At 43.0% G+C, this 25805-nt stretch overlaps 1 protein-coding gene across 1 annotated transcript; it reads left to right on the top strand.

Annotated features, from left to right (window-relative positions):
- The first annotated feature begins 5919 nt into the window (after nucleotides 1–5919).
- Nucleotides 5920–6996, top strand: LOC130719262 (uncharacterized). The gene has a single exon (XM_057569895.1). The coding sequence runs from the start codon at nucleotides 5920–5922 to the stop codon at nucleotides 6994–6996; it is 1077 nt and encodes a 358-aa protein (XP_057425878.1).
- The last annotated feature ends 18809 nt before the right edge of the window (nucleotides 6997–25805 follow it).

Raw genomic sequence — 25805 nt, 5'->3', positions numbered from 1 at the left:
GTCCAGGGCTGCTTCTCTCTGAAGTAGGTGTAGCTCGCGTGCATCCTCAGTAGCACGCCTATGTGCATTGTCATTCGTCTGTACAGTCATTGCTTGGACCAAAGTGGCCACCATCTCAGCAAGTTGGTTCGCGTTCACCATGTTCTGTATTCGTTTAGCAAACAGTCAGTACCAATCATAAGATAATATTATGCATAGCTATACAATATGATTAGGTAGCAACTTCAATCAATTAAAGCGAAAATCGCTTGCAGACAATCAATTTTCACTCTTTACAGAGTCACACAACCTAGCACAGAAGACCTATTCCCCAAAGACTCCCGAAAGACTAGACAAGCTCTGATTCCAAAATGTAACACCCCGATTTCGGTGGCGTCACTTTAGTAACCAAAGATAAAATAAAGCGGAAAAGCAGGTATTTTTTTCGTTTTCTTTTTAAATAAAATGACTTGTCGAAATAAAGACTCAACCCATTCGCGATTAACAGCGATTAACATACAATATAAGTACAGCCCTCGCTGCACCCAAAATCATCGTCACGAGTGTCCTCAAGTGACGGAAAGTAACATCAAGTGACTAAAAGTTAGAGTAAGTCAGCCCAAAACGGCCTCCAAAAGACTTCCTACGTCCGACAAACTCCCTGTGATCCTCATGGAAGGGAATCACACAAAAAGCTAATAGTCGGGGACCTACCCTGCCCCAAAATAAGAAATGAAAATCAGAGCTATGACAACGAAACCCGATATACTACACCCCTAACATCGACCCTCATCCGATCCTGCATGAAGTCCGGGTCCACGTCGAAGGCTCAGTAGTAGTCATCTCGCTCCGGGTCTTCCTCGAACGACGAAGCATCACGAAACAATCCGCCAACGGCATCTGACAAAAAGGGCATACATAGCCCCCCAAACACAGGTAGCACGCGCAAGGGTCAACTCACGGAATATAGTATAAAGAATACAAGACAACAGGTAAAGTAAAAGGGGTATATATATATATATATATATATATATATATATATATATATGTTGTATACATACATATAAGTTCTGCATTGTCTACCCTAAGGTTTATACATAGCATGTTATCAAGTCTCTAATACAACATCAAATCATCAAAACACATAACGATGTTTATCAACATCAAATCATCAAGATCTCAACAAATATAGTTAGAGTGCATGATATGTCAATGCAACGTCAATTCAAAAGGTTCCGGAAGAAGTAGGCTGGGCACGATCGAGTCGGTCCTAACACTGGCATTGTGTCGACCATAACCCTCGGGTGTCACTTACAACCTTGACATAGCCAGATCAGTCCTAACCCTGTGGGTCGACTTTTCCCTCCGCTATGCCTGACAATCAACAGGTCGATCCTAACCATACGGTCGATCATATCCCCCATCGAATGCCCGAGTTACCCGAAGGCATGCTGTACCCGAAGGCATATACTGTACCCGAAGGTATATACTGTACCCGAAGGTATATACTGTACCCCAAGGTATATACTGTACCCGAAGGCATATACTGTTTCTGCGACAAAAGGCAGATAACTATAAAAAGAGTGCAATCACTCATGATAACTTCACGGGTCATCCGACTCATCTAATTCAATGGTCAAAACTGCTCAGCGAGCGAAGAGTAACAATATACTTGGAAACTTATAGTTCCCTGTCTTATCCTTTAGATAGGCAAATAAATAAACTGCTCATCGAGCGGAAAAGTATAAGCATACTCATAAACTTTTGAGCTTCCCTAAATCTTCAATTCGACGACACTTCTCGTTTTCCAAAACTAATATCCAAATCCTAGAAGTTCATTTGAGATCCTTAACATTTAATCAAAAGAGTTTGAATGTTGTTTAAAGCATTATGAAATTTCTCATGAAAATATTTTCTTTCCAAAACTATAAGTTCAAAAGATCCCGATATCCCCAAAATTCCATGAGAAGGTCTTGAAACCACAAAAGAAGACAAGAGTCTGAACCTCAGTTCGTCTTGTCGAGATAAACCCTTAAGAATTCGCCACCAACGGGGCATAACTAACTGTTATTCCTCACATTTTGGTAGTCCACGAACAAACGATATAAATTGCACCATATATGGTCAGCATATTCCAATAATAATTGCATGTTCCAAAATAATGCGCACAAGTATTCACATAGCCTAAGATTAACCATTTAGCACATAGCAAGTATGGCATGTGAATCAAGTAATTGCGGTAAAACATAACCCTGTCCTATCCACTAGAAAGCAGTAAGACAGAAACCAGTAAATGGCCGAAGCCTCTCAGAAAACGGAGACACACGTCTCATATTAGTTTCACACGGCCGAAGCCTCAAAACATTTTCTCCAGTCAAAGCGATAAAGAAACATAAATAAGCAAGTCGAAGTTATCGACGCCTAAAGCATTAGCTAGCAGTGTAAGTTGCCCTTACCTCTAGTTCTTCCAGAATCACAGTGTAAGTCACACTCCCAAGCTTGCTCAGTCAAGTCTAAGGTTTCCACAAACGAACCTTAGAGCAAACAAAGCAAAATCAATCAAAATAAGTCGATACACTCAAAACAATACTAACTAACGTTAGACAAAGCTCAAGGAGCTTCAGAGTACCACATTTAGGCACGAATGGAAAGGCTTTTCCCGAATGGATGAGTTATGACTCGATTCAAGTTTTGTACAAAAACACTTTATTCGCTAAAACATCCATAACTCGAGCTACAGAACTCAGAATGACACGAAACCAGAGCCAAAATTTCGACAACGGAGAGAGCTACGCTATAGCATAGGCCATACAGACCCAAAAATTATTTTTGAACACGGTACCATGGCATATAATTTTCGGCCATTCTCAAAATAGGGCTTCCCGAACTTTTTCTTCGATCTAATTTAATTCCTAGGTATTCTTAGGCGATATCTAGGCCAGGGAAACTCTCAGAAAAATTATCGGGTCGAAAACTGTCGCAGGGGTATTTTGGTCAATATTTTTAGCTCAGAATTTCAAAATTGGAATTTCGAAAAACAAATTGGATGGGGACGTTACCAACGATGTTTATGACAACTAATCATACTAGAGCTAAGCTAAGTCGAGAGTTTTAAACCGAAAGAACGAAACTTTGCCTCAAAATGGGTATTTCCTACAGAAATGAATTCCGGCGACATTTGACAAAATGTAATCCGCTAGAAGTACTCTTGGGTACGTAGGGAAGATGTTTAGACACTAAAATCAAGCTATTTGGACAGTTTTACAAAAAGCTCAAAACTTTGAGCACAGAAATACATAGAGAAAAGCGACAGAATTGACGATCAGAAGCAAGGAATAGCATCTATACCTCGAGGCCTACGCGTAGCAACGAACGGTGCAACGATCAGGCAAGAAACGGCGAAAATCACTTTCTCCTCCTCCTCCTCCTATGCTCGCGAGTTCAAGGGAAGAAAATGGTGAGTTTTTTGAAAATTTTTCATTTCCTCGCTATTTATAGGTTTTGGAAAATTTGGAAAAATGAAAATTTCGCGATTCCGATTTTTCCTGCGTATTCCTCCGTAAATTCTGAGATAGGTTATGGCGACAGAATTCCAGAACTCAAAACAGGTTTCTTGGAATTAAAGCAAACGATCCAAAGTCGGTGTAAATCGATTTTACCCGAAAAACTACTTTTTGCAGTTGATGTCGGATGAGAAAACTTCGTTCTGAAGAAAGATTAGAAACATCGAGAGAAATAGGTGTCAGCGTGTGGAATCTTCGTTTGAAGCTTCGAATAGAAAAAGTCTTCATCGTCGGTTGATTTTAGGTTTCTTGAACTACCAGTGATTTAGTTTCGGCAAACTTCCGAGTATTGGAATTTGACCTCCGTACATTCCAGGGTTTCGTATCGAAACGCTTGTCATGGAAAGGAATAAGAGAATTTCTTATATTCCTCTAGAAGATTTTTGGAATTTATTCCTATAGTGTTCCAAGGGTAAATTAATCGTTTACTAACGTTCTTGCCCTAGGCGTAAGCGTATAAGACTCGAGCTATAACTTATATCGACTTTAATACTATTCTTAGTATTTTCCTGAACTTTCTCCTTCATAAATTCATTCCATCCGATAAACACTTGTTCCGGTTTCCTTCACGATACATCGAAACCTAATCGTGAATATGAATTTAATTAATTTATTCTAAGCTTAAAAACTTTGGGTCTCACATCAAACAGTACATGGCGTGTTAAAGTGCTACTTCGGTGAAAGTGGATGATTCAATGCCTGACGCGTGTGCGCAGGCATTTAAAAATGGTCTGCATCCTGGATCTTTGAATGGCAAGTTTAGTAGGATAATTTGGCGTCTGCGTAACAAGGTTATTTTTAATGGTGGAATAGTGGATAAAAATCAAGCTGTAGAACAGATTCAGGTCTCAGTTTGGCAGTGGTTGAGGACACGGCTAGATGATTTTTCATACTCATGGTATGAGTGGAAATTAAATCCACGCGAATGTCTGCTATCTTTATAATGGAGGGGCTGCCATGGTTTTATTTTGGTATTTGTACTGGTTTGTATCTTCTGGTTGCCAAGGCTTCGAGTTTGGAATGATGATGGGGGGGATATAATTCTGATAGTATTCCTCCGAATTGGCAGAATGGGATTTAAAAGGCTTGGTCTCAATTTGCAGGCGCACTGTGATATCAATTGGCTTTGGGTAAATCAGATATTGCCAAAACAGAGGATGAACTTCATTATGTGTTACAAGCTGCGGAATTGGGTTTTGGGTTTAATTGTGAGTTCCTTCTTGGGGTTTCAGTTTGATGTTATATAGCAGGTACTCTTTTTCCTTCGTCAGGTTTTCCCAAGGGGGTTTTTCCTGGCAAGGTTTTAATGAGGCTTGGTATATAATGTCTTTCCTCAAGTAGGAGTGGGGGGTGCCTAGTGTTTGAGGCGTTGTTGTTTCTGTTTGCTCTTCTTTCTTGCTATCTTTTTTCTGTTTATTTGTATCTTGTTGTATTGGGTTTGAAGTACCCCTTGTACTTCATTTCAATATATTTATTTGGCTTAACAAAAAAAAAGCAAGTTTAGTAGGAAGCTCACGGCCTCGATGGCGGAGGTACGGGATAGGGCGCATATGTATATTTGATGAAGCGTTTAAACGTCAGCGAGCAAAGATGGAGAAGGAGGAGGCACTGTCGAGGCAGTTGGTGAAAGAGTATTTTAGTGCGAGCGTGGGGAAGGGAGTAGGCATAAGAATAGGTGGACTGGGCGAGCCCCTAGGGGACGTACGCCCAGGGGTTGCCCGCCAAGAGGCGGTCGCCCAGCCTGGGAATTGGGCCTCCTCACCACGAGGCCCAACCGACCCATCAGAATGGTTAGGATTCACTAGGCCCAGCTCCCCAACTGTAAATATGGAGCAGTTACCATTTGTAATGGTCTTTTGGCTCATTTGCTCAATACACACTTGAGATTCAGTTATTTTCTCTCTCTAAGCAGTTACACTCTCTCTCTCTATTCTCTCTTAGTGCAATCTCTCTCTACTATAGGTACTAGACCCTATCTCAATGTTCATGGCAAGAAGTTCTGATTTCTGTTAAATTCTTTGTTCTCCGACATATTTCCATAATTTCAGCGTTCTCTAAGCAATTCTAGATGGAGACACGTCGTCGATGACGTCGCGATTCACCAAAACAGAGGCGCGTATCGCCTCTATGTCGCGCTCAGGTGCAGGAACGAGTAGTTCGAGCACGTCGTGCGGAGGTTCAGCAGGAGCAATTGGCTCCGTCGCCACCTGCTTCTCCTCCTCCTCCTCCTCCTCCGGCACCTTCTCGAACTCCACCTCTGCTAACTCTGCCATCTCCTCCCTCACAACAAGGATCTCCGGCACAATCACCAGCTCCGTCTGAGAATTTGACTCCTTCGCCAAAACAGACCATTACTCAGAGAGACTGGAGGCGTATGATGCGGAACTTCGATAACATCAGGCAGCGAAATGAGTATCTCCAAGAACAACTCGAGTTCTTTCACCACAAGCAGCAAAATGAAGGCGTGCGCGAAGGAGAAGTGGTTGCTGAGTTTGAACCTTTCTCGGCAGAGGTGCGAGAAGTCGCCATTCTAGATAACATGAAGAACCTGGTATTGGAATCCTACAGCGGCAGAACCGATCCGAAGGATCACCTTCTTTACTTCAATACAAAAATGGTTATCAGTGCAGCGTCGGACGCGGTTAAGTGCAAGATGTTCCCTTCAACCTTCAAGAGTACGACGATGGCGTGGTTTACAACCTTACCTCGCGGATCCATCACAAACTTTCGTGACTTCTCATCAAAATTCTTGATCCAATTGTCAGTGAGTAAAGTCAGGCAAGTGACGATCGACGATTTATATAATCTGCGTCAGTTCGAGGGAGAAACGCTGAAGCAATACATGGCGCGCTACAGCCCCACGTCCGTGAATATTGAGGATTCTGAGCCACGTGCTTGCGACTTGGCGTTCAAGAATGGACTTCGACCTGGCTCACTGAACAGCAAGTTGAGCAAAAAACCAGCCCGATCTATGGAGGAGATACGCGCAAATACATATATTTTGGATGAAGAAGATGATGCGTTCAAACGAAAGCGGGCAAAGAAGGAAGAGGACGGTTCTCACGGGAAGCAAGCGAGAAAGGAAATGCGAGGCGAGGATAAAAGTGAAGGCAGCAAACACAGGGAGAAGAAGGGGAAGTCAGCGGCGAAGTTCGTTAAGGAACAATTGTATCAACGGCGAGAGGCTTTAGATCATCGCAGACCATGGCAGCCGCCAGGATCTCACCGGCGAGAAGAGGACATGGAGCTCAACGCACATTTGACGGATATCCTACGGAAGGTGAAGGCCGCACACATAGTTGGAGAATCTGACCAGACAGAACCCCCGCCGCGCAGCGGAATCGACACAACCAAGAGGCGCGTGTACCATCGGTTGGTAGGCCATGACACTGATGATTGCTTCACCCTGAAGAGGGAGATAGAGAAGCTGATCAAGATGGGGCGGCTGAAGTAGTATGACCGAGGAGACCGCCAGCAAGGGGATCGCCGGCACGGGGACCGCCGGCAGGGAGATTGCCAGCAACGAAACCTCCAGCAGGCGGCGAAGAAGGATCAAAAGGAAACGTTGGCGACCGGAAGGGGTGGAGCTGAAGAAACCTTCAATAAGGAGATGGAACCGGTGGTCGGCACCATAAACACGATTGCAGGTGGTTTCAGAGGTGGTGGCGACACCCAGGTGACGAGGAAGCGGCACGTGAAGGCGGTAAGTTCAGTCCAGGAAACATCAGGATGATCCAATTGTTTTCATGGTAAGGATCAACAACTTTAACGTCAGGCGAGTTCTACTAGACCAGGGCAGCTCAACGGACATCATCTACGGCGACGCGTTGAACAAGCTGGGGCTGACAGAACAAGACTTGACTCCCTACACAGTAACCTTGTAGGCTTTTCAGGTGAACAGGTTTGGGTAAGGGGTTATCTAGACCTTGATACGATCTTTGGAGTTGATGAAAATGCGAAGGTGCTACGAGTAAAGTACATTGTTTTGCAAGTAGTAGCTTCCTACAATGTGATCATTGGGTGAAACACATTGAACTACTTGTGTGCGATGATTTCCACGATTCACTTGGCGGTCAAATACTTGGTTAATAGCTGAAAAGTCAGGAGGATAACGGTCGACCAAAGGCGGGCTAGAGAATTCTACAACAATTGCTTGAGCCTGTACGGGAAGAAAGGCGTTGCTGGTGGGCACAGGTGTTATTAGATCGAGGTGCGCCAGCCATGGCAGGATCTCCCCAACTCGAGAAGGACAGGAAAAAATGGTCAGTTTACTTACTCAAAGGCCGAGAGCCGCTGGGCGGATATCATTGCCGATTTTTAAGAGCAAAAATTTAGCAAGGGAGTTCTGGCGATTGGAGCCTGACTCACTGTCCAACAGGAATTGCGCTTGGAAAGACTGCTGGATGACAATTTGGACCTTTATGATTGGAGCGAGAGCAACCCAACTCAGTGGGGAATACTTAAGGTCAAGCCACTAGCGTCGCAAGGGTCCCGCTCAAAGGACAAGGGAAAAGGGAAGGCAGTGCAGCAGGAAGTAGCAAAAGCTACAGCAAAGGCCATAAAGGTGAGACCGAGATTCAAGGCTCCAAAGGCGGGCTAGCGGTAGAAAGGAGGGGTCAAGAAGGTCAATAACAAGCGAGGCGGAGGATGGACGAAGCTTAGTAACGCATCTAAGCGAGGTGAAGGATTCTTCAAGAGTGACGAGTGGAAGGCGAGCACTTCGGGGGTAAAGGATGCTGAGCTGAGAGAATTGTTGTAGCCAGAGGTATGGGAAGGCGACGCTGGGATGCGGCGAGCAGAAAGACTTTGAAAAACAGTAGGGACGAAAAATAAAGACACACTTTTTTTCTCCATCTCAGGAGTTTTTTAACGAGGCGTCCAGGAAACATGTAAAAATACAAAATTTGCATTTGCAAAACATATATATGACAGGGTATTTTTAGAAATATTCCTACGATTGATTTTACCAATCGAAAGAACTGAATTACGGCGGTTGCTCGGTGGGAAAATTTCCCGAAGGTAACAATTCCATTACGACCTTTGAAGTCCGGGAATCGCTCCGGAAAAGCCGGCACAATCGTCGTTATCCGTTGGCGATGTGTGGGATAAGCTCCTTATCCAACACGCCTCCCCGGAATAAGGGTGAGCATTTCTAACTAGGCAAAGCCTTGGGGACCCCAAATGGTCATTGGGACCCGAGCACCAAATCCCTGGCGGGCAAAGCCCTTGACCAATCACGCTTGGCGAGGCAACACCCTTTTTCTTTAGGAAGAAGGGTGTTATTTAAGCCTCGGTAGAAATACACCGAGCAACTTCCTAGTTAAACCCTCACACATACAAAATCGTTAAACGTAATTCAGAAATTAAGAGGAAAAGCGTACTGAATAGCGCAAGCAGGATTGGCAATAAAAATAACAAGTTCCAATACAAAGCAGGCCCTAAGAGGGCAGCCAAACATTGATCAAAATTACAAAAAAGGGTAAGTAATATTACAAACTAAACGTTAGCATTATTATTAACATTTTCTTGGTCTCCAGCATTCAGAAAGTCGATATCACCGACCCTCGGAGGATCTTCAGGAACAACCAAGCCGGTAGGAGTTATCGCCTAAAACATCCCCATGGGACGCAGGTCAAGATCATTGAAGAGATGGCGGACTTGAGCTTTGGCGAGGAAAAATCCATACTCGCGCTGCATGAACGGCGAGGGCGGCGTCATTTTTTAACTTGCTCTCTAGATTTTCGGCGTCAACCTTAGCCTGGGCCTTAGTCGCAGAAATTATCCCATCCTTCGCCGCCAGGGCAGTTTCCATTTGGGTCCTGAGGTCGGCGATCGCCTTGTCCTTTGCAGCTAACTCCAAGTCCTTTGCAGCAATTATTTCCTCCTTGGCCGCCACTTCCAGCAATGTCTTCTGTTTTTGAGTCTCCATATCGTTTTTGGCTTGGGTAGCTTCTTGCCCTAGCTTGTTCAGCTTTTCGTCAAAAGTGGCTTCTTGGGCTGACAGTTGGTTTTTTAGTGCCTTACACCGTTCTTCAAGCTCGGAGAAAGCGGCTCGAAGTCGGTTCACCTCTTGTTGCAGATCTACAGCATCTTTGGCGGCAGAGTTATATGTTTTGAATGCATGGACAAAGATGATCCTCGCATACAGGAGACTCGCCATGGCTTCGTCAGTCATGTGGTCCAAACACTGGCGAGGGCACTGGAAAGCTCAGCGCTCGTGAACTTTAGGTCCGCTGAAAGAAATACACCGAAGAGGTTAAAATAGGAAAAGCGAATGAAAAGTAGCAAAACTAATGAGCATAGGGTGAGAGATTTAACAACCTAGATACTTAGGAGTTAGTGACTTCTTGGCGACGTCGATGACCTTACCACAATCCAGGATAGGGATTTTTGCGAAGAAGGTGATGATAATCTTATCAGTGTTAGTAAGGGAGTCTTCTGGCGGGTCGGCGATGCTGTTGGGCTCTTCCGTCCAGTAAAAGGGAAAGAGGGTGGTCCTGTCTCTCTGGGTGAAGACCTCGGCGTAATCATGGGTCACCCCGATCTTGAAATATCTCCGGGCAAAGTTGGACTTAGCATTGGACTTGAACAGGTTGAGTCGTTTGCAGCCGAGCCTGGTTTTCAGGGAAAGTCAACCACGTGAGTGCAAGGATTTGGCATCCACGTCGTAAAAGAAGAAGAAGTGAGTGGGCAAAGGCTCGCACTGGACGGCGTCGCAGAGGATTTTGTAGCACCTCATTAATGCCCATGCATTGGGGTGCAGCTGGCGGGGGCGGCGTTGATGGCGCTCAGAATGGAGCAGTAGATGGGGGAAAAGGGGAGTCTTATCCCCAATTCGGTGAACAAGTAATCATAGACATAGAAGAAGTGGGGGTTGCGGGGGTCGCCTGCTGGTCGATGCCGCCAAGGGCAATCGTCGTTCGCACAACCGCTATGGATAAGGAAGTTGTCCAAGGGAACCTGGTGACAAAAGCCCCCGATCTCTAAGGAGAGATCCGAAACGGAATGAAGGTCCTCATACTCAGAAGGTTGGTCGATGGCTTCTGGGGGGGCGCTTTGGCGACAGGAGGGTAGCAAGGGTTCTAAGCTGAAAGGCTTCTACTCCGACGGCGCAAGGGGACCCCGCCGGGGTGGGTAGATCCAGTTGACACCCGGGGCGTTGGAACTCGTCGTGGTGGTGAAGTTGGGGTATCACGACAAGAGGAGTTCCTGGTTTGGCGTTTGGAGGCCATTGGAGAAAATAAGGAGGGATATGGATTATCAATACCGGGCGCAGTAGACGGAGTATGGAGTTCGCCGGAAAAAAAGGTAAACTTGGGATAGCCAATGGGGTGGTAAGCAACAGTGCGGGAGTGGTAGTAAGTCAGAAATCTTTTGGAAAAAATCAGGGATGAGAATAGTGGAGGATTAGAAAGTGTCAAATGATGGAGAACGAGAGTTTTTATAAGCAAGGGACTGATGACAGCACGGGATGTGTGTAGGATTCGTGTTCCAGCCAAGAACATAGAAAGGAGGTATAGTACCAAGAGTGAGAGGATTGCAATGAGAGAATTTAGAGAGAAAGAACGTTGAAATTCTAGATCCCTTAGAACAAATGTCCTGCACGATGCTGGGACAATCGATTAGAACATCATACAACTGAAAGACCTGAACACAAAACAACAAACAACTAAAAGGAAACAAGACACAGGAAGTTGTTAACCCAGTTCGGTGAAACTACACCTACGTCTGGTTAGCTTTCGCCCAATGAAAAGGAATTCCACTATCTCAAGAACTAGGTATTACAGACCCACATGAACACATCAAGTTCATTGTTCTTAACCTAATCTACCCAGTGGTATTCTACTTAGAACCACAGCCTAAGTATGAGAGCCCCTCTCACTTTTCCTCAATCACTGCCACAGTGATTGGTAACAACAATAACACAAGGTTTGTTTGACACTCAAACACAACACAGAACTGAAACTTGCTTTATAGAATCAGGGAGCAAGAACAGTTCACAAATAACAAGAACAAAACACAACTTACAATCCTAAAACATTTGATCTTCAGTCTTAGCTCTGGTGATACACGTTTTAGGTCTTTGTTCTATTTATACTTCAGCAAAGGCGGCACTAGGGTTTCTTGGGCTGAAGAACAACTCTGATCCAACTCATATCAGCACAGAATCTTCCAAGATATGATATGAGTGATTAACAACTTAAGAATAGAAACAAATCTCCAATCACTGATTTGTTCCAACAATAAACAACCCGCGTATATCTCCCTTTAATAAGTTACTTGAATCTTAAGTAACAACAAATCACATCCTCCAAACCAATAACAAAAGGGACCCACATTGCACGCCAGCAGGGGCGGATGTCCTGGCCTTCACCTGGGCAGATGTCACAACATCGGCTAGGACATCAGGTTGTTTTTAACAAAATTGATGACAACACAGGAACAACAATCTCCCCCTTTGTCAAATTTTGTCTAAAAATAACTTCACAACCAGAGAGGGAAAAAATACCAAAATCAACAGAGTCAGCAGCAGAAATACTCCCCCTCAAACCAATGCATCCACAACAGCCAAAACACAGAGGAATTCCCCCTCAAAAGATGCATCCAAAATAAACACTGCCTAAAGTATATAGAACCCATATGCATAGCAGTACAAACTAAAACAACCACACTTGATAACACTCACTTGAACAGAAGCTAGCTTGAAGCACTTGATCATAAAATATCTCCTGAACTGGTCTTGTCTTGACAAAGCTGCATACTTATTACATAACATAACCAGAATACCAAGTCTTCAAAAAAAACAAACCACAACAAACTACTACTCTACTACTACTCCCCCTTTTTAGCACAAATTTGGCAAAGATGGAAAGAATTTAACCAAGGCCAACTAAAAATCAACTAGGAGATGCACTAAACACCAGAAGAAGAGGAGTGTTCCTCATCATTTTCTGCAGATCCTTCCCTCTCAGCATCAGCTGCATGCTCACCCTCTTGACCAGCTTCCCCCTGGAGAGTTTGAATGAGAGCATCCACCTTAATCTTCCTAGCAGCAGCAATCCTGATCGTCTCTTGAAGTTCCTTGGAAATGGCCTCAAGTTCAGCAATGACACTGTGAGTGCCTGAGACAGACATAGAGGCAGGAACAGATGTCCTACTGGATGGCAGATCAATGTCCAGGACATGAGGGTCCAGGAACAACCGTTGGTCCAAGGTGATGGGAGGGCCTTTAGGCACAGGAACATCATCAACAGTGAGGATATTAGGATGTTGTTTCAGAATGATAGCAGTCAGTAAAGAAGGAAAGGAGATGGGGAGTTTCACAGCACATGTATCTGCATGCTTCAAAGTTTGGGAAAACACAAAGTTGCCAAAGTCATAAGCAATTTCAGTCCCAATGCGATAGAGAAGCTTGGCAAGCATAGCAGAAACAGCAGAAGTATGGTTAGAGGGAACCCAATTCACCACTCCAATCCTATTCAAAATAGCATACTTCACACTCAGAACCCCTGTTGACAGAAGCTTCTTAGCAGGCCACTTCTTTACTCTTCCAGCAGTCAATTCCTCAGCAACCGTATCCAGAGAAAGTTCTTCTTCAACAAATTCAACCACACTTCTTCCAAGGGTTTGGTTGATGATAGCAGGAGAGAAATTCACACACTTACCCCTGACAAACACTTTCCTGAATTCAGGACTGGCAGAATTAGTAACATCATCAGAGAGATTGACAATAAATTCCTTCACAAGCTTGTCATAGCATTTTCCTATGTTCATCACAGTCTGCCTCAACCCTACTTTTGCTATCAAGGCAATGATCTCTTTGCAGGCTAACACATCAGAATCAATCTCCCTTTCTTTGGCAACACGTCTTTGATAGACATATTTCCATTTGAAGGCATTTTCTGGAGCATGAATAGACACATTATCTAGAGGAACATTAGGAATATCTGAGGGAATACGCTTACCAGAGAACATTTTCTTCTCAGAGGCAGTGATGTCCAGGACATCGCCTTCAACATCTGATTCAGTCTCCAAATCAATTCTGGAAACTTTATGCTTTTTCCCAGTAGTCTTCTTGGCTTTCTTCTCTGATGATTCCACAGCTTTCTGCTTGCCTTTCCGTGACGCACCGGTTGCCCTTGATTTTGAAGATCCAGTAGTGATCTTGGTTTTCTTCTTCTTGACAACAGGGGTTTCTTCAACAGATGCTCTTCTTCGCTTAAGCATTCTGGCAGCAACACTCGCCAGAGGCACATCCTCTGAATCTTCATCATCAGAGACATCATGAACAATGGGAGGGGTCTTCATCGATTCCTCTGACAAAACATCCATTGAGTTTGCAGCCTTGGAATCAGAACTCTTGGATGAAGAGGAAGAATCCTTTGAGAGTGAAACTTCCTTGGCAGGCTTATCAGACAATGTCGCGACATCGTCTTCAACATTTGCAGAGACAGAAGTATTGGAGACTTCCTCAGGCACAGGGGCTTCTGGGTTTTGCATTGGGGTTGCACGAGACTTGTAGTGCTTCTTGGAAGGAGTTCTTGAGTTCTTCTTAGATTGAGAGGAAGAACTTGTGTGCAAATCCATAACCCTAGCACCACCAGCAGTTCTCTCTATCTTTCCTTTCACAGACTCTTTCTTGCTTGAAGACATGATGAACTGGTAAAGCAAACGAACAAAAACAAGAAATTGAGAGAAATGTAAGTGATGAGAATCAGAAATTGTTAGAGCAAGATTGGCAACTTGTGGTGAGATTGTGATGAAGTCATTGGTGATGATTATATAGCAGTTGAGTGAGAAGGAAGCAATGATGTCACAACGGCAGTTAATGGTAGTTACGAGGAAACTAGCCGTTAGACAGAAAAGGGCCTTTAATTGCTAGGCTTCTTCGAAGAGGCAAATCCCAAGATTTCCTCTTAATTTGTCAAATGTAGCAGCATCTAAGGGTTTGGTAAAGATGTCAGCCAATTGTCTCTCTGTGGAGACATGTTCCACAGTGACAATTTTATCCTCCACTAATTCCCTGATGAAGTGATGTCTGATATCGATGTGTTTGGTTCTGCTATGTTGTATAGGGTTCTTGGCAATATTGATAGCACTCAAATTGTCACAGTACAATGTCATGACATCTTGCTCAACTTCATATTCCTTGAGCATCTGCTTCATCCAAATAAGTTGAGTACAACTGCTTCCAGCAGCTATATATTCAGCTTCAGCTGTGGATAAAGACACACAGTTTTGCTTCTTGCTAAACCAAGAGATTAAGTTGTTTCCAAGGAAGAAACACCCTCCAGATGTACTCTTTCTATCATCAGCACTCCCTGCCCAATCTGCATCACAATACCCTACAAGAGAAGGGTTAGTATCATTTGTATAAAGAATCCCATAGTCACAAGTACCATTTATGTACTTAATGATTCTTTTCACTTGTAAGAGATGACTGGTCTTTGGAGCAGCTTGATATCTTGCACAAGCACCAACAGCAAAGGTAATATCAGGTCTGCTAGCAGTGAGGTACAGCAAACTTCCAATCATGCTTCTATATAAGCTTTGATCAACATCCCCTCCCTAATTGTCTTTAGACAGCTTGATATGTGTAGCAGCAGGAGTCCTTTTATGTCCAGATTTTTCAAGTCCAAACTTCTTGACAATGCCCCTAGCATACTTACTCTGGGAAATAAACATGGAGTCTTCCATTTGTTTGATCTGAAGTCCCAGAAAGTAGTTCAATTCACCAACTAAGCTCATCTCAAACTCTGACTTCATTTGTTGGACAAAATGTTCCACCATCGTGTTCGACATCCCACCAAACACAATATCATCAACATATATCTGTGCAATCATGAGTTTTCCTCTTTCATTTTTCACAAATAATGTCTTGTCTATTCCTCCCTTGCAATAACCATTGCTCACCAGAAACTCTGTAAGACGTTCATACCAAGCTCTAGGAGCCTGTTTTAATCCATACAAGGCTTTCTTGAGTTTGTAGACATGTTCAGGATGATGTGGATCTGTGAATTCCTTTGGCTGTTCAACATAAACTTCCTCATTCAGATAACCATTTAGAAAAGCACTTTTGACATCCATTTGGAATAATCTGAACTTCAAAAGACAAGCAACACCAAGCAAAAGTCTTATGGATTCCAACCTGGCCACTGGAGCAAAGGTTTCATCAAAGTCTACTCCTTCAATCTGAGTATATCCTTGAGCCACCAGTCTTGCTTTGTTTCTAGTTACTACACCATTCTCATCTGACTTGTTCTTGAAAATCCACTTGGTTCCTATGATGTTTACTCCCTCAGGCCTAGGAATGAGATCCCATACTTCATTTCTTCTGAATTGATCAAGTTCTTCTTGCATAGCATTTATCCAGTATTCATCCGTCAGAGCCTCCTTGACATTCTTGGGTTCTAACTTGGATATAAAACATTCATGAGCAATGTAGCTTCTAGCCCTGGTAGTAACTCCTTCTTTGAGGTCACCAATGATATTCTCTTGAGGATGATTCTTTTGAATTCTGATCGATGGAGCTTTATTTGCAGAGGTCATCTGGTGATCTTGCTCATCAGAACTGGTTTCTGATTCAATGTCGAGGTCAATAGTTGGGACATCGGCTGTGACATATGGATCATCATCATCTTCAGTTGCACCAGTGTCTTCTCTTTCATTTGGTTGATCATCAATAGAGACATTTACAGATTCCATCATTACCTTTGTTCGAGAATTGTACACTCTGTAAGTTTTGCTGTTTGTAGAGTATCCCATGAAAATTCCTTCATCACTCTTAGTATCTAGCTTTCTTCTTTGTTCACGATCAGCCAGAATATAACATTTACTCCCAAAGATATGAAAGTGTTTCACGGTTGGCTTCCTTCCTTTCCAGAGTTCATATAGAGTGACTGTGGTTCCAGCTCTAATGGTTACTCTATTGTGAATGTAACAGGCTGTGTTCATGGCTTCTGCCCAGAACTTGTTGGAAATCTTCCTTGCATGAAGCATAACCCTGGTGGATTCTTGAAGAGTCCTGTTTTTCCTTTCAACAATTCCATTCTGCTGAGGTGTAATTGGAGCTGAGAATTCATGGCTTATTCCTTCTGAATCACAGAAGTCAGAGAATTTGGAGTTCTCAAACTCTCTTCCATGATCACTTCTGATTCTTACTATAGAGCAATTCTTCTCAGTTTGAAGTTTCAGACATAGCCTTCTGAATATGTCAAAGGTTTCTGATTTTTCCTTCATGAAGTCAATCCAAGTGAACCTGGAATAATCATCAACACAGACATAAACATATTTCTTACCTCCTAGACTTTCTACCTGCATGGGTCCCATCAAGTCCATGTGAAGAAGTTTAAGGACTTTTGTTGTAGTTGGATGCTGAAGCTTTGCATGAGATGTTTTGGTCAGCTTTCCAATCTTGCATTCTCCACATATCTTTTCTTCATCTATTTTCAGTTTTGGTAGCCCTCGTACAACATCTTTAGAGATAACTTTCTGCATACTCTTGAGATTGATGTGACCTAAACGTTGGTGCCATAGATTCAACTCATCCACTTTTGATATCAAACATCTAGACACTTGGGCTTTCTTTTGTGGAATCCACATGTAGCAATTGTCTTTGGACCTGATACCTCTCATCACAATCTCTTGATCACTAGTGGTAACCATGCATTCAGTCTTGCTAAACTTCACATCCAGATCTTGATCACACAACTGACTTATACTGATTAGATTTGCTGCCAACCCCTTGACAAGAAGAACGTTGTTCAGACTAGGAGATCCAGAGTTTACCAACTTCCCAATGCCTTTGATTTTTCCTTTAGCACCATCTCCAAAGGTGACTGATTTACTGGAGTATTCCTTGAGATTTTCCAGATACTCCTTATTCCCAGTCATGTGTTTTGAGCAGCCACTATCAAAATACCAGTCTTCACTTGATGAGACTCTAAAAGATGTGTGTGCTATAAGACATGAAACTTCTCCTTTGGGTACCCAAGCTCTATTAGATGTCTTGAGAACCTTCTGGATCTGAGGATATCCGTATAGCTTGAAGCAGTAGGGCTTAATGTGACCAAACCTACCACAATAATGACATCTCCATGGAATTTGAGCAGTAGCCTTCTGAGTAGTAGGATGTGGAGGCATATGTTGTGACATCGGGCTTGACCTCTGATAGTTCTCTGGGTTTTAAACTCAGAGTTTTCTTTAGCTCTTACAAACTTCCTTGATGCTTTCTGATTTCCTCTACTCCCAGACTGGTAACTGAAACCAATGCCTTTAACACTCTTTCCTTGCTTGCTTGTTTCTTCCAGAATCTCTTCAAGCATATCAGATCCACTGTTCAGCATACGCACTGACTTGTAGGTATTTTCCAGTTTGGCTGTCAATGTAGCTACTTTCTCTTGAAGATCAGCTATGGTTAACAGAAGCTTGGTCTTTTCAACAGTTTCAACATCCTTTAATTTTGAGTTCCATTTATCCAAATCATCTTGCAGTTTATCAATGGTCTCCCTTAGGTTTTCATTTTCAGTCTTAACTTGTTTCATCTCATCTTCTTGCTCCTTCAGATGTTTGCAAGTTTCCTTCCATTTAACATGTAGGAGTTTGTAAGTCTCTTCCAAATCCTCAAATGTCATTTCATCACCACTGGAATCTGAGTCATTGACAGCCCCTGAGAAAGCATTAACCTTGTTGGCAGATAATTCTTCCTCATCCTCAGTATCTTCATCTGACCATGTCACTACCATGCCTTTCTTCTGTTTCTTCAAGTAGGTTGCACACTCAGATCTAATGTGACCATAACCCTCACATTCATGACACTGAACACCCTTGTTTTGGCTCGATTTGTCCTCTTCTTTGACCTTTCACTGGGAATTGTAGGATTTATAGTTGTCTGACTTAATGTCCTGGACATTTGGCCTAGTCCTTCTGTCTATCTTCCTTAGAGCTCTGTTGAATTTTCTAGCAAGAAGGGCCAGAGCTTCAGATAGATTCTCACTTTCACTATCAGCATCATCTCCTTCAGTGGTGTTGGATACAAAAGCAATGCTTTTGGTCTTCTTTTCAGGTTTTTCACCCAACTTTAACTCATAAGTCTGCAGAGAACCAATCAGCTCATCCACTTTCAAACTGCTGATATCTTGAGCTTCTTCAATAGCAGTTACCTTCATTGCAAACTTGCTGGTTACAGACCTCAAGATTTTCCTCACAAGCTTTTCATCTGACATAGGTTCTCCCAGAGCAAATGAAGCATTTGACAGATCACGCACACGCATGTGATATTCAGAAATAGTCTCATCTTCTGTCATTGTCAAGTTCTCAAAACGAGTAGTAAGCATCTGGAGTCTAGACATCCTCACCCTGGTTGTACCTTCATGTGCTGTTTTCAAAATCTCCCAAGCATATTTGGCAACAGTGCAAGTATTAATCAATCTAAACATGTTTTTGTCCACAGCATTGAAGATAGCATTCATTGCTTTTGAGTTTGCCAGAGAAGCTTCTTCTTCAGCACTTTTCCATTCATCCTCAGGTTTTTCTTCAGGAGTAGATGTACTTCCTTCTGCTTGAGCTTTGACAACAGCCTTCCAAGTTTTGATATCAATAGACTTAAGAAAGGCTATCATTCGAACCTTCCAGTAATCATAATTGGAGCCATCCAGGATTGGTGGCCTGTTGATCGATCCTCCCTCCTTATTGTCCATGAGATCAAGAAAATATCTCCCTTGAGCTCACCCACACAGAACAGGGGTGCCCGCTCTGATACCAATTGAAATTCTAGATCCCTTAGAACAAATGTCCTGCACGATGCTGGGACAATCGATTAGAACATCATACAACTGAAAGACCTGAACACAAAACAACAAACAACTAAAAGGAAACAAGACACAGGAAGTTGTTAACCCAGTTCGGTGAAACTACACCTACGTCTGGTTAGCTTTCGCCCAATGAAAAGGAATTCCACTATCTCAAGAACTAGGTATTACAGACCCACATGAACACATCAAGTTCATTGTTCTTAACCTAATCTACCCAGTGGTATTCTACTTAGAACCACAGCCTAAGTATGAGAGCCCCTCTCACTTTTCCTCAATCACTGCCACAGTGATTGGTAACAACAATAACACAAGGTTTGTTTGACACTCAAACACAACACAGAACTGAAACTTGCTTTATAGAATCAGGGAGCAAGAACAGTTCACAAATAACAAGAACAAAACACAACTTACAATCCTAAAACATTTGATCTTCAGTCTTAGCTCTGGTGATACACGTTTTAGGTCTTTGTTCTATTTATACTTCAGCAGAGGCGGCACTAGGGTTTCTTGGGCTGAAGAACAACTCTGATCCAACTCATATCAGCACAGAATCTTCCAAGATATGATATGAGTGATTAACAACTTAAGAATAGAAACAAATCTCCAATCACTGATTTGTTCCAACAATAAACAACCCGCGTATATCTCCCTTTAATAAGTTACTTGAATCTTAAGTAACAACAAATCACATCCTCCAAACCAATAACAAAAGGGACCCACATTGCACGCCAGCAGGGGCGGATGTCCTGGCCTTCACCTGGGCAGATGTCACAATATCGGCTAGGACATCAGGTTGTTTTTAACAAAATTGATGACAACACAGGAACAACAAGCGTGTAACTGAATCTTGAGTTTGTTATTCATGAAATCAGTTAAGAGTCCCTTACAATTGGTAACTGTCCCCTATTTATAGGCTAGGGGTTGGACCTGGCGTGTCTAACTGTCCTTAGTGGTCCGGTTGGGCCCCTCGGAAGAGGCCCAGACCCCTGGCTTGTGCGTCGCCTTAGGGCGAGCATCCCTGGGCGAGGGCCTCTAGGGTCTCGCCCAGTCCACAAGTCCACAAGACACCGAGCTCGAAGCATGAGATCTAAGAGTGTCTTTAAAACAAAGGCGACAAGCATAAGAAAAACTAACTAATGTCAAGGCTAGTGATCAAGATAGGTCGCCAACATGGCGTAGTAAATAAAGTAAAAGCAAAATTTTGACTTGCTCGACAGATTCCCCCGAGTCCACAAGGGTCTTGCTGCGACAGCACTTGACTCGCTCGCCCAACTGCAGTCGCGACCGCCGTGAATCATGGCGGCTTGACGCGTGTAGGCTGCGTGTAATGTGCTGAGGAAATGCAAAGGTCAGCAAATCTGCAGAATCCCAACCACTTCCCTCAAAACATCCCCTCAAATCTTAATAAAGCCTGCCAATTTTGAATTTAAACCAATCAGCCGTTGTAACTTCCCATTTAATGTGCCCCTCCCATTACCCCAAAATCCGCGTCTTTTTCCCCAAAGTAATCATTTCCCGTTGTCATCATGGGGCACGGTCTCCCACTTATCTTTACACACATCCTTCGACTCCTTGCTTCATTAATCCCAGTCTTCTTGCTATTAGTAACTTTCACATTCTCCGCAGGCTTTTACACCCCCTTACTTCTGTCTTCCCCTCGGGTTTCCTGTCGGCTCCTCGCGACTGCCCTGCCGTCTCCGACTTCCTTACTCCTCCCTGCACGACTTCCACCCGGTGAGTCTCCTCATTCCCGCCTTGTTTCCTTATTTTGCTTTTGTGTTTTTCCGTCCCTTTCTCTCTCACGATGTCTTCAAAGTGTTACCCTGAAACCTCTTCAATAGGAGCTCTTTCTTCCATGGAGGAAATAAAGGCTCACCGTCTCAAGACCTTTGCTACCCTTCCTCCCTCGATTCAGGATGATCCTGACCAAGAGATTCTTGACCAACCATCGGAATTTTCCACCGACGACTCAATTACCGACCTTGCCCGCAGAGCTGGTGGATTTCATCGCCCCCCGTCATTGGAGAACCTCCTCCGTACCACAGGCTGTCAAAGCTGAGACCACCCGTGGCAGCATCGCGCGGTTAATGACTTCAAGTACTCTCATTTATTTTTCATATATGAGTACCTGTTTCTTGACCTTAGAATCAAACTCCCATTCTCCTCGTTCCTTAGCCAGGTGCTGAGCGACATCATTGTTGCCCCTTGCCAATTACATCCCAACGCCTGGGCTTACTTGAGATGTTTCCAAATCCTCTGTGACAGTATTGACGTCGTTCCTTCAACCACCCTCTTCTTCTTTTTCTTTGAGGTGAATCCCCAATCTCTGCGACTCCGCGGCTGGGTTTTGTTGATGCCCCGTCCAGGTCGCGAACGACATGACCCTTACTGGATCGACCCCGAACCCGGTTTTGCTCGCCGGTACTTTCGAGTATTCGCTCACCCAGCCTACCCCACATTATTTATACGAAAGGACAGAACCGTCCTTTTCCTATTTTACTGGACCGAGTGTCCCCGTCTCTTAGCTGAGCCTCTCAAAGCGTCCTTGCCTGCCAAAGAGAGGTTTTCCCTTGGGCTCCTTTCCCGACTTCCCACTCTCGACTGCGCCGAGCTACTCAACGCCCCTCCGGGCTCCAAATTATTGCCGCCATTAGGTCACCTTTTGTACTTATTTTACGTCTCTCTTTGACTTCCCCACTTCTAACAACTTTGCTTCTGACTTTCAAGGAATATGAAGTTCTCCACCGCCGAGCTCCTGAACGCCTTTACTTCTAGGACCGCCGGAGTGCTCCCTCAGCCAACACCGAGGGAAAAAGGAAATGATCGCCGGAGAACACTTTTGGCGAGGCGAGCGCCTGTGGCGACTGTTCGCCCAAGAGGAGAGCCTCGGGTGGCCTAAGCCCCCAGACCGCCCCTATAGTAAGCACAGGTGAAGAACCCGTTGCGCTTGAGTCTGTCATCAGGAATCCTCCACTGCACGGCGCCCAAGGTTTCCCAGCGCCCACTCAAAATTTCGGGCCCTGTTGGTAAATCTGCAAGTGTACGAATCCACCCGGTTTTAAATATCGAACCACAGGGATTGTGAGTGACTAAATTCAGCTTAAGCCTTGAGTTTGAAGGTTTGTTTTATTAAGATAAAGATACGTCGATGTAGCAAAGATAAAATATAAGAAAAACAGAGATGGAAATGCTTTGGGTTCTTGTTCAACTAGTCAATTCAAGTACATCATTCTAAGCACATGAACTCATGAATTTCTCCTTGATGATATAGCCTAGTTACTCACTTATTGATTCCACACATAAGCAATTCTCTCATACTAAAAGCTAAGCCCAATTCCTTGTGTACTTAGTCATTTATATGAGGTTTTAGGTCATGCAAATTCAGGCCATCAAACCCCAACCCTTCCTCTATTCCTAGTAGCAAGCATAGAAGGGGTAATCCCAAATCGGTTCCCTAATCTATAACAAACTTCTGTTCTGATTATAGAAAAGCATAAAGCAAGCATGCATACAAGCTTAGATTGATATTCAGAAAATGGGATTCAAGAAGATAAGAAGAACATGTGGGAAAGAACTTAAGATTATAACTCAAACATGAAAGGTCTCACAAAGAAAACCAAAGCAATAGAAGAGAGATTAGCCAAGCTTGGCTAAGAACCTGAATTACAAGCTTGGAAGCCTTTTCTCACTCTCCTAGATGATCCTTTACCTCTGAATTTTACAAAGTATGAAAAGATACAAGAGAAAATGACTAGAATCCTATTTATAGGAAAAAATCACGAGTCTGTGCTGTTTCGGGCGCTCAGGCACCAATTCAGCACGCCTGAGCGCCAATTCAAGCTGAAAATGTGCCTCTGGAATGCAATTGGCGCCTAGGCGCCAATTGAGCACGCCTAGGCGCTAATTCCATAAACCCTGGAAAAAGCAATTGGCGCCTAGACGCCAATGGAGCATGCCTAGGCGCTCAAGCTCGCTAGAAAACCTTTTTATCTTCCTCTTAACTCCTTTTCAAGCCTCTTTAATCCTCCCTTCAATTCCCAAAGCTTCTTGACCTTCTTTCTCCTTCAGTTTCAGACCTGAACACTTAACCACAAAGCCAAGGAAATATCTAGGAGCTCCAAGAGTCTATTAGCAAAGAGAACCCTCAAATAAAATAGGAAGATTATGCAAGTCCTAAACTTACTTAAAATGCAAGAAAAGTCCCTATAAAACTATGAAATTACCAAAACAAAGTAAAAACACAAAGAAAGGCAAAAATGCATGAGAATGCATGAAACACTACATGAGACACAAGAAAAAAGACTCAAAACTTACAAAGAAATGACCCTAAAAACAAGACTAAATCTGGGTCATCACACCACTTTACTCAACGACAGCTCGCCCTCGAGTGTCACTAAGATTAGCTTGCCCTCATGTACAAAGAATTACTCCCAACACACATGCCAAAAGAGGGATACATTTTTAGAAAACCGGGGGATCAATTAAATGCAGTTAGTTCCAAGAGAAAGATTCAACAATCAACTTCGTGCTACTCTTAGATAAAGAAGAATTAGAGTCCACTATGAAAAGCATTTAGAACTAACATCCTAGCATGAGGCAATGATTTAGTGCACTGAGCACACAAGCAAGTTCATAGGTTCTGAGAATCATTCACTCAAGAGCAACTAAAGTTGACAATGCATTATTCAATGAGACTTCAAAAGGGTTATGATGTTGGCTAGGTAAAGCACAAGGTAGGTGGTCCCTAAGGAAGACTAAGGTTGCTGCACAAAGTTTGAGTGTGGTTCTATTTGGAATTCTGGAGCTTTCAAGCTATTGATACTTAGCACACAAGTCTCTTAACCCCCTTTTATTTCAGATTTTTTCTTTTTGGAACTCCACCTTTGTGATGGAGTTCAACTTTTTTTTCTTTTGACTTTTTTTTTGGAACTCCATCCACCATGGAGTTCATGTTCTCTTTTCAATTTTTTCAATTTTTTTCTTTGGGGCAAGAGACAATTGCACTTTTCATAAACTAGATCCATTAAGATTTAAGGACCACAACTCCCCATTAAATCCAACCAATCATCCAGCCCAATAAACAAGGTAACAATAGAATCTCCATAAGGCTCAAAATGGTCGACTAGGGACAAAGATGTTATAAAACAAATTTTGAAGGCCAATAAAACCTACCAGTCTAAAAAATGCAAGTCTCATAGAGCTACTCTCAAGGGTGCACAAAATGAAACACAGAACCAAGAAGTGCAAGTGAGCCAGGGAAATTATATAGTGAAGGGTCAAATATGGACCCTTGTGGACTCACATCAACTCTACCCTCAAGTCAACACTTAGAAGATCAAAGTCTCTCCCTCACTTTCCCAAACATACAATCACTCCCCAAAAGAAAGCACAAAGTATCCACTTAAAAACATTTTCAAAACCAGCATCATGTGAGTGAGCAAGACTTGGGAACATGTCATTTGAGTAAAAGAAAGTAATGACAAAGGTTTAAAAGACTTTATGCATGATCAAAAAGGATAAACAAAAACTATAAAAGAAAAATATACAAAAATGCATGGACTAAACTCAGAGTAAGAAAAGAACCTCATTTCAAGTGATTGAGTGCCTCCAAGTGTTCTCCAATGGCTTTTATTTCCTGAAAAACTAACAGAAGAAACAAAAACGTAAAACAAGAAAAAGAAACATAGGTTGTCTCCCATTCAGCCCTAAGTTATAGTCTTTGGTAAACTATACTTCAAACTCGTAACTCAAACCAAAAACCACAAACAATCCCCGGCAACAGCGCCAAAAACTTGTTGGTAAATCCGCAAATGTACGAATCCACCCGGTTTTAAATATCGAACCACGGGGATTGTGAGTGACTAAATTCAGCTTAAGCCTTGAGTTTGAAGGTTTGTTTTATTAAGATAAAGATACGTCGATGTAGCAAAGATAAAATATAAGAAAAACAGAGATGGAAATGCTTTGGGTTCTTGTTCAACTAGTCAATTCAAGTACATCATTCTAAGCACATGAACTCATGAATCTCTCCTTGATGATATAGCCTAGTTACTCACTTATTGATTCCTCACATAAGCAATTCTCTCATACTAAAAGCTAAGCCTAATTCCTTGTGTACTTAGTCATTTATATGAGGTTTTAGATCATGCAAATTCAGGCCATCAAACCCCAACCCTTCCTCTATTCCTAGTAGCAAGCATAGAAGGGTTAATCCCAAATCGGTTCCCTAATCTATAACAAACTTTCGTTCTGATTATAGAAAAGCATAAAGCAAGCATGCATACAAGCTTAGATTGATATTCAGAAAATGGGATTCAAGAAGAGAAGAAGAACATGTGCGAAAGAACTTAAGATTATAACTCAAATATGAAAAGTCTTACAAAGAAAACCAAAGCAATAGAAGAGAGATTAGCCAAGCATGGCAAGAGCCTTCTCTCACTCTCCTAGATGA

Source organism: Lotus japonicus, chromosome 5, assembly GCF_012489685.1.
Source record: "Lotus japonicus ecotype B-129 chromosome 5, LjGifu_v1.2".
Lineage (NCBI taxonomy): Eukaryota > Viridiplantae > Streptophyta > Magnoliopsida > Fabales > Fabaceae > Lotus > Lotus japonicus.
This window is presented reverse-complemented; position numbering and strand designations above follow the sequence as displayed.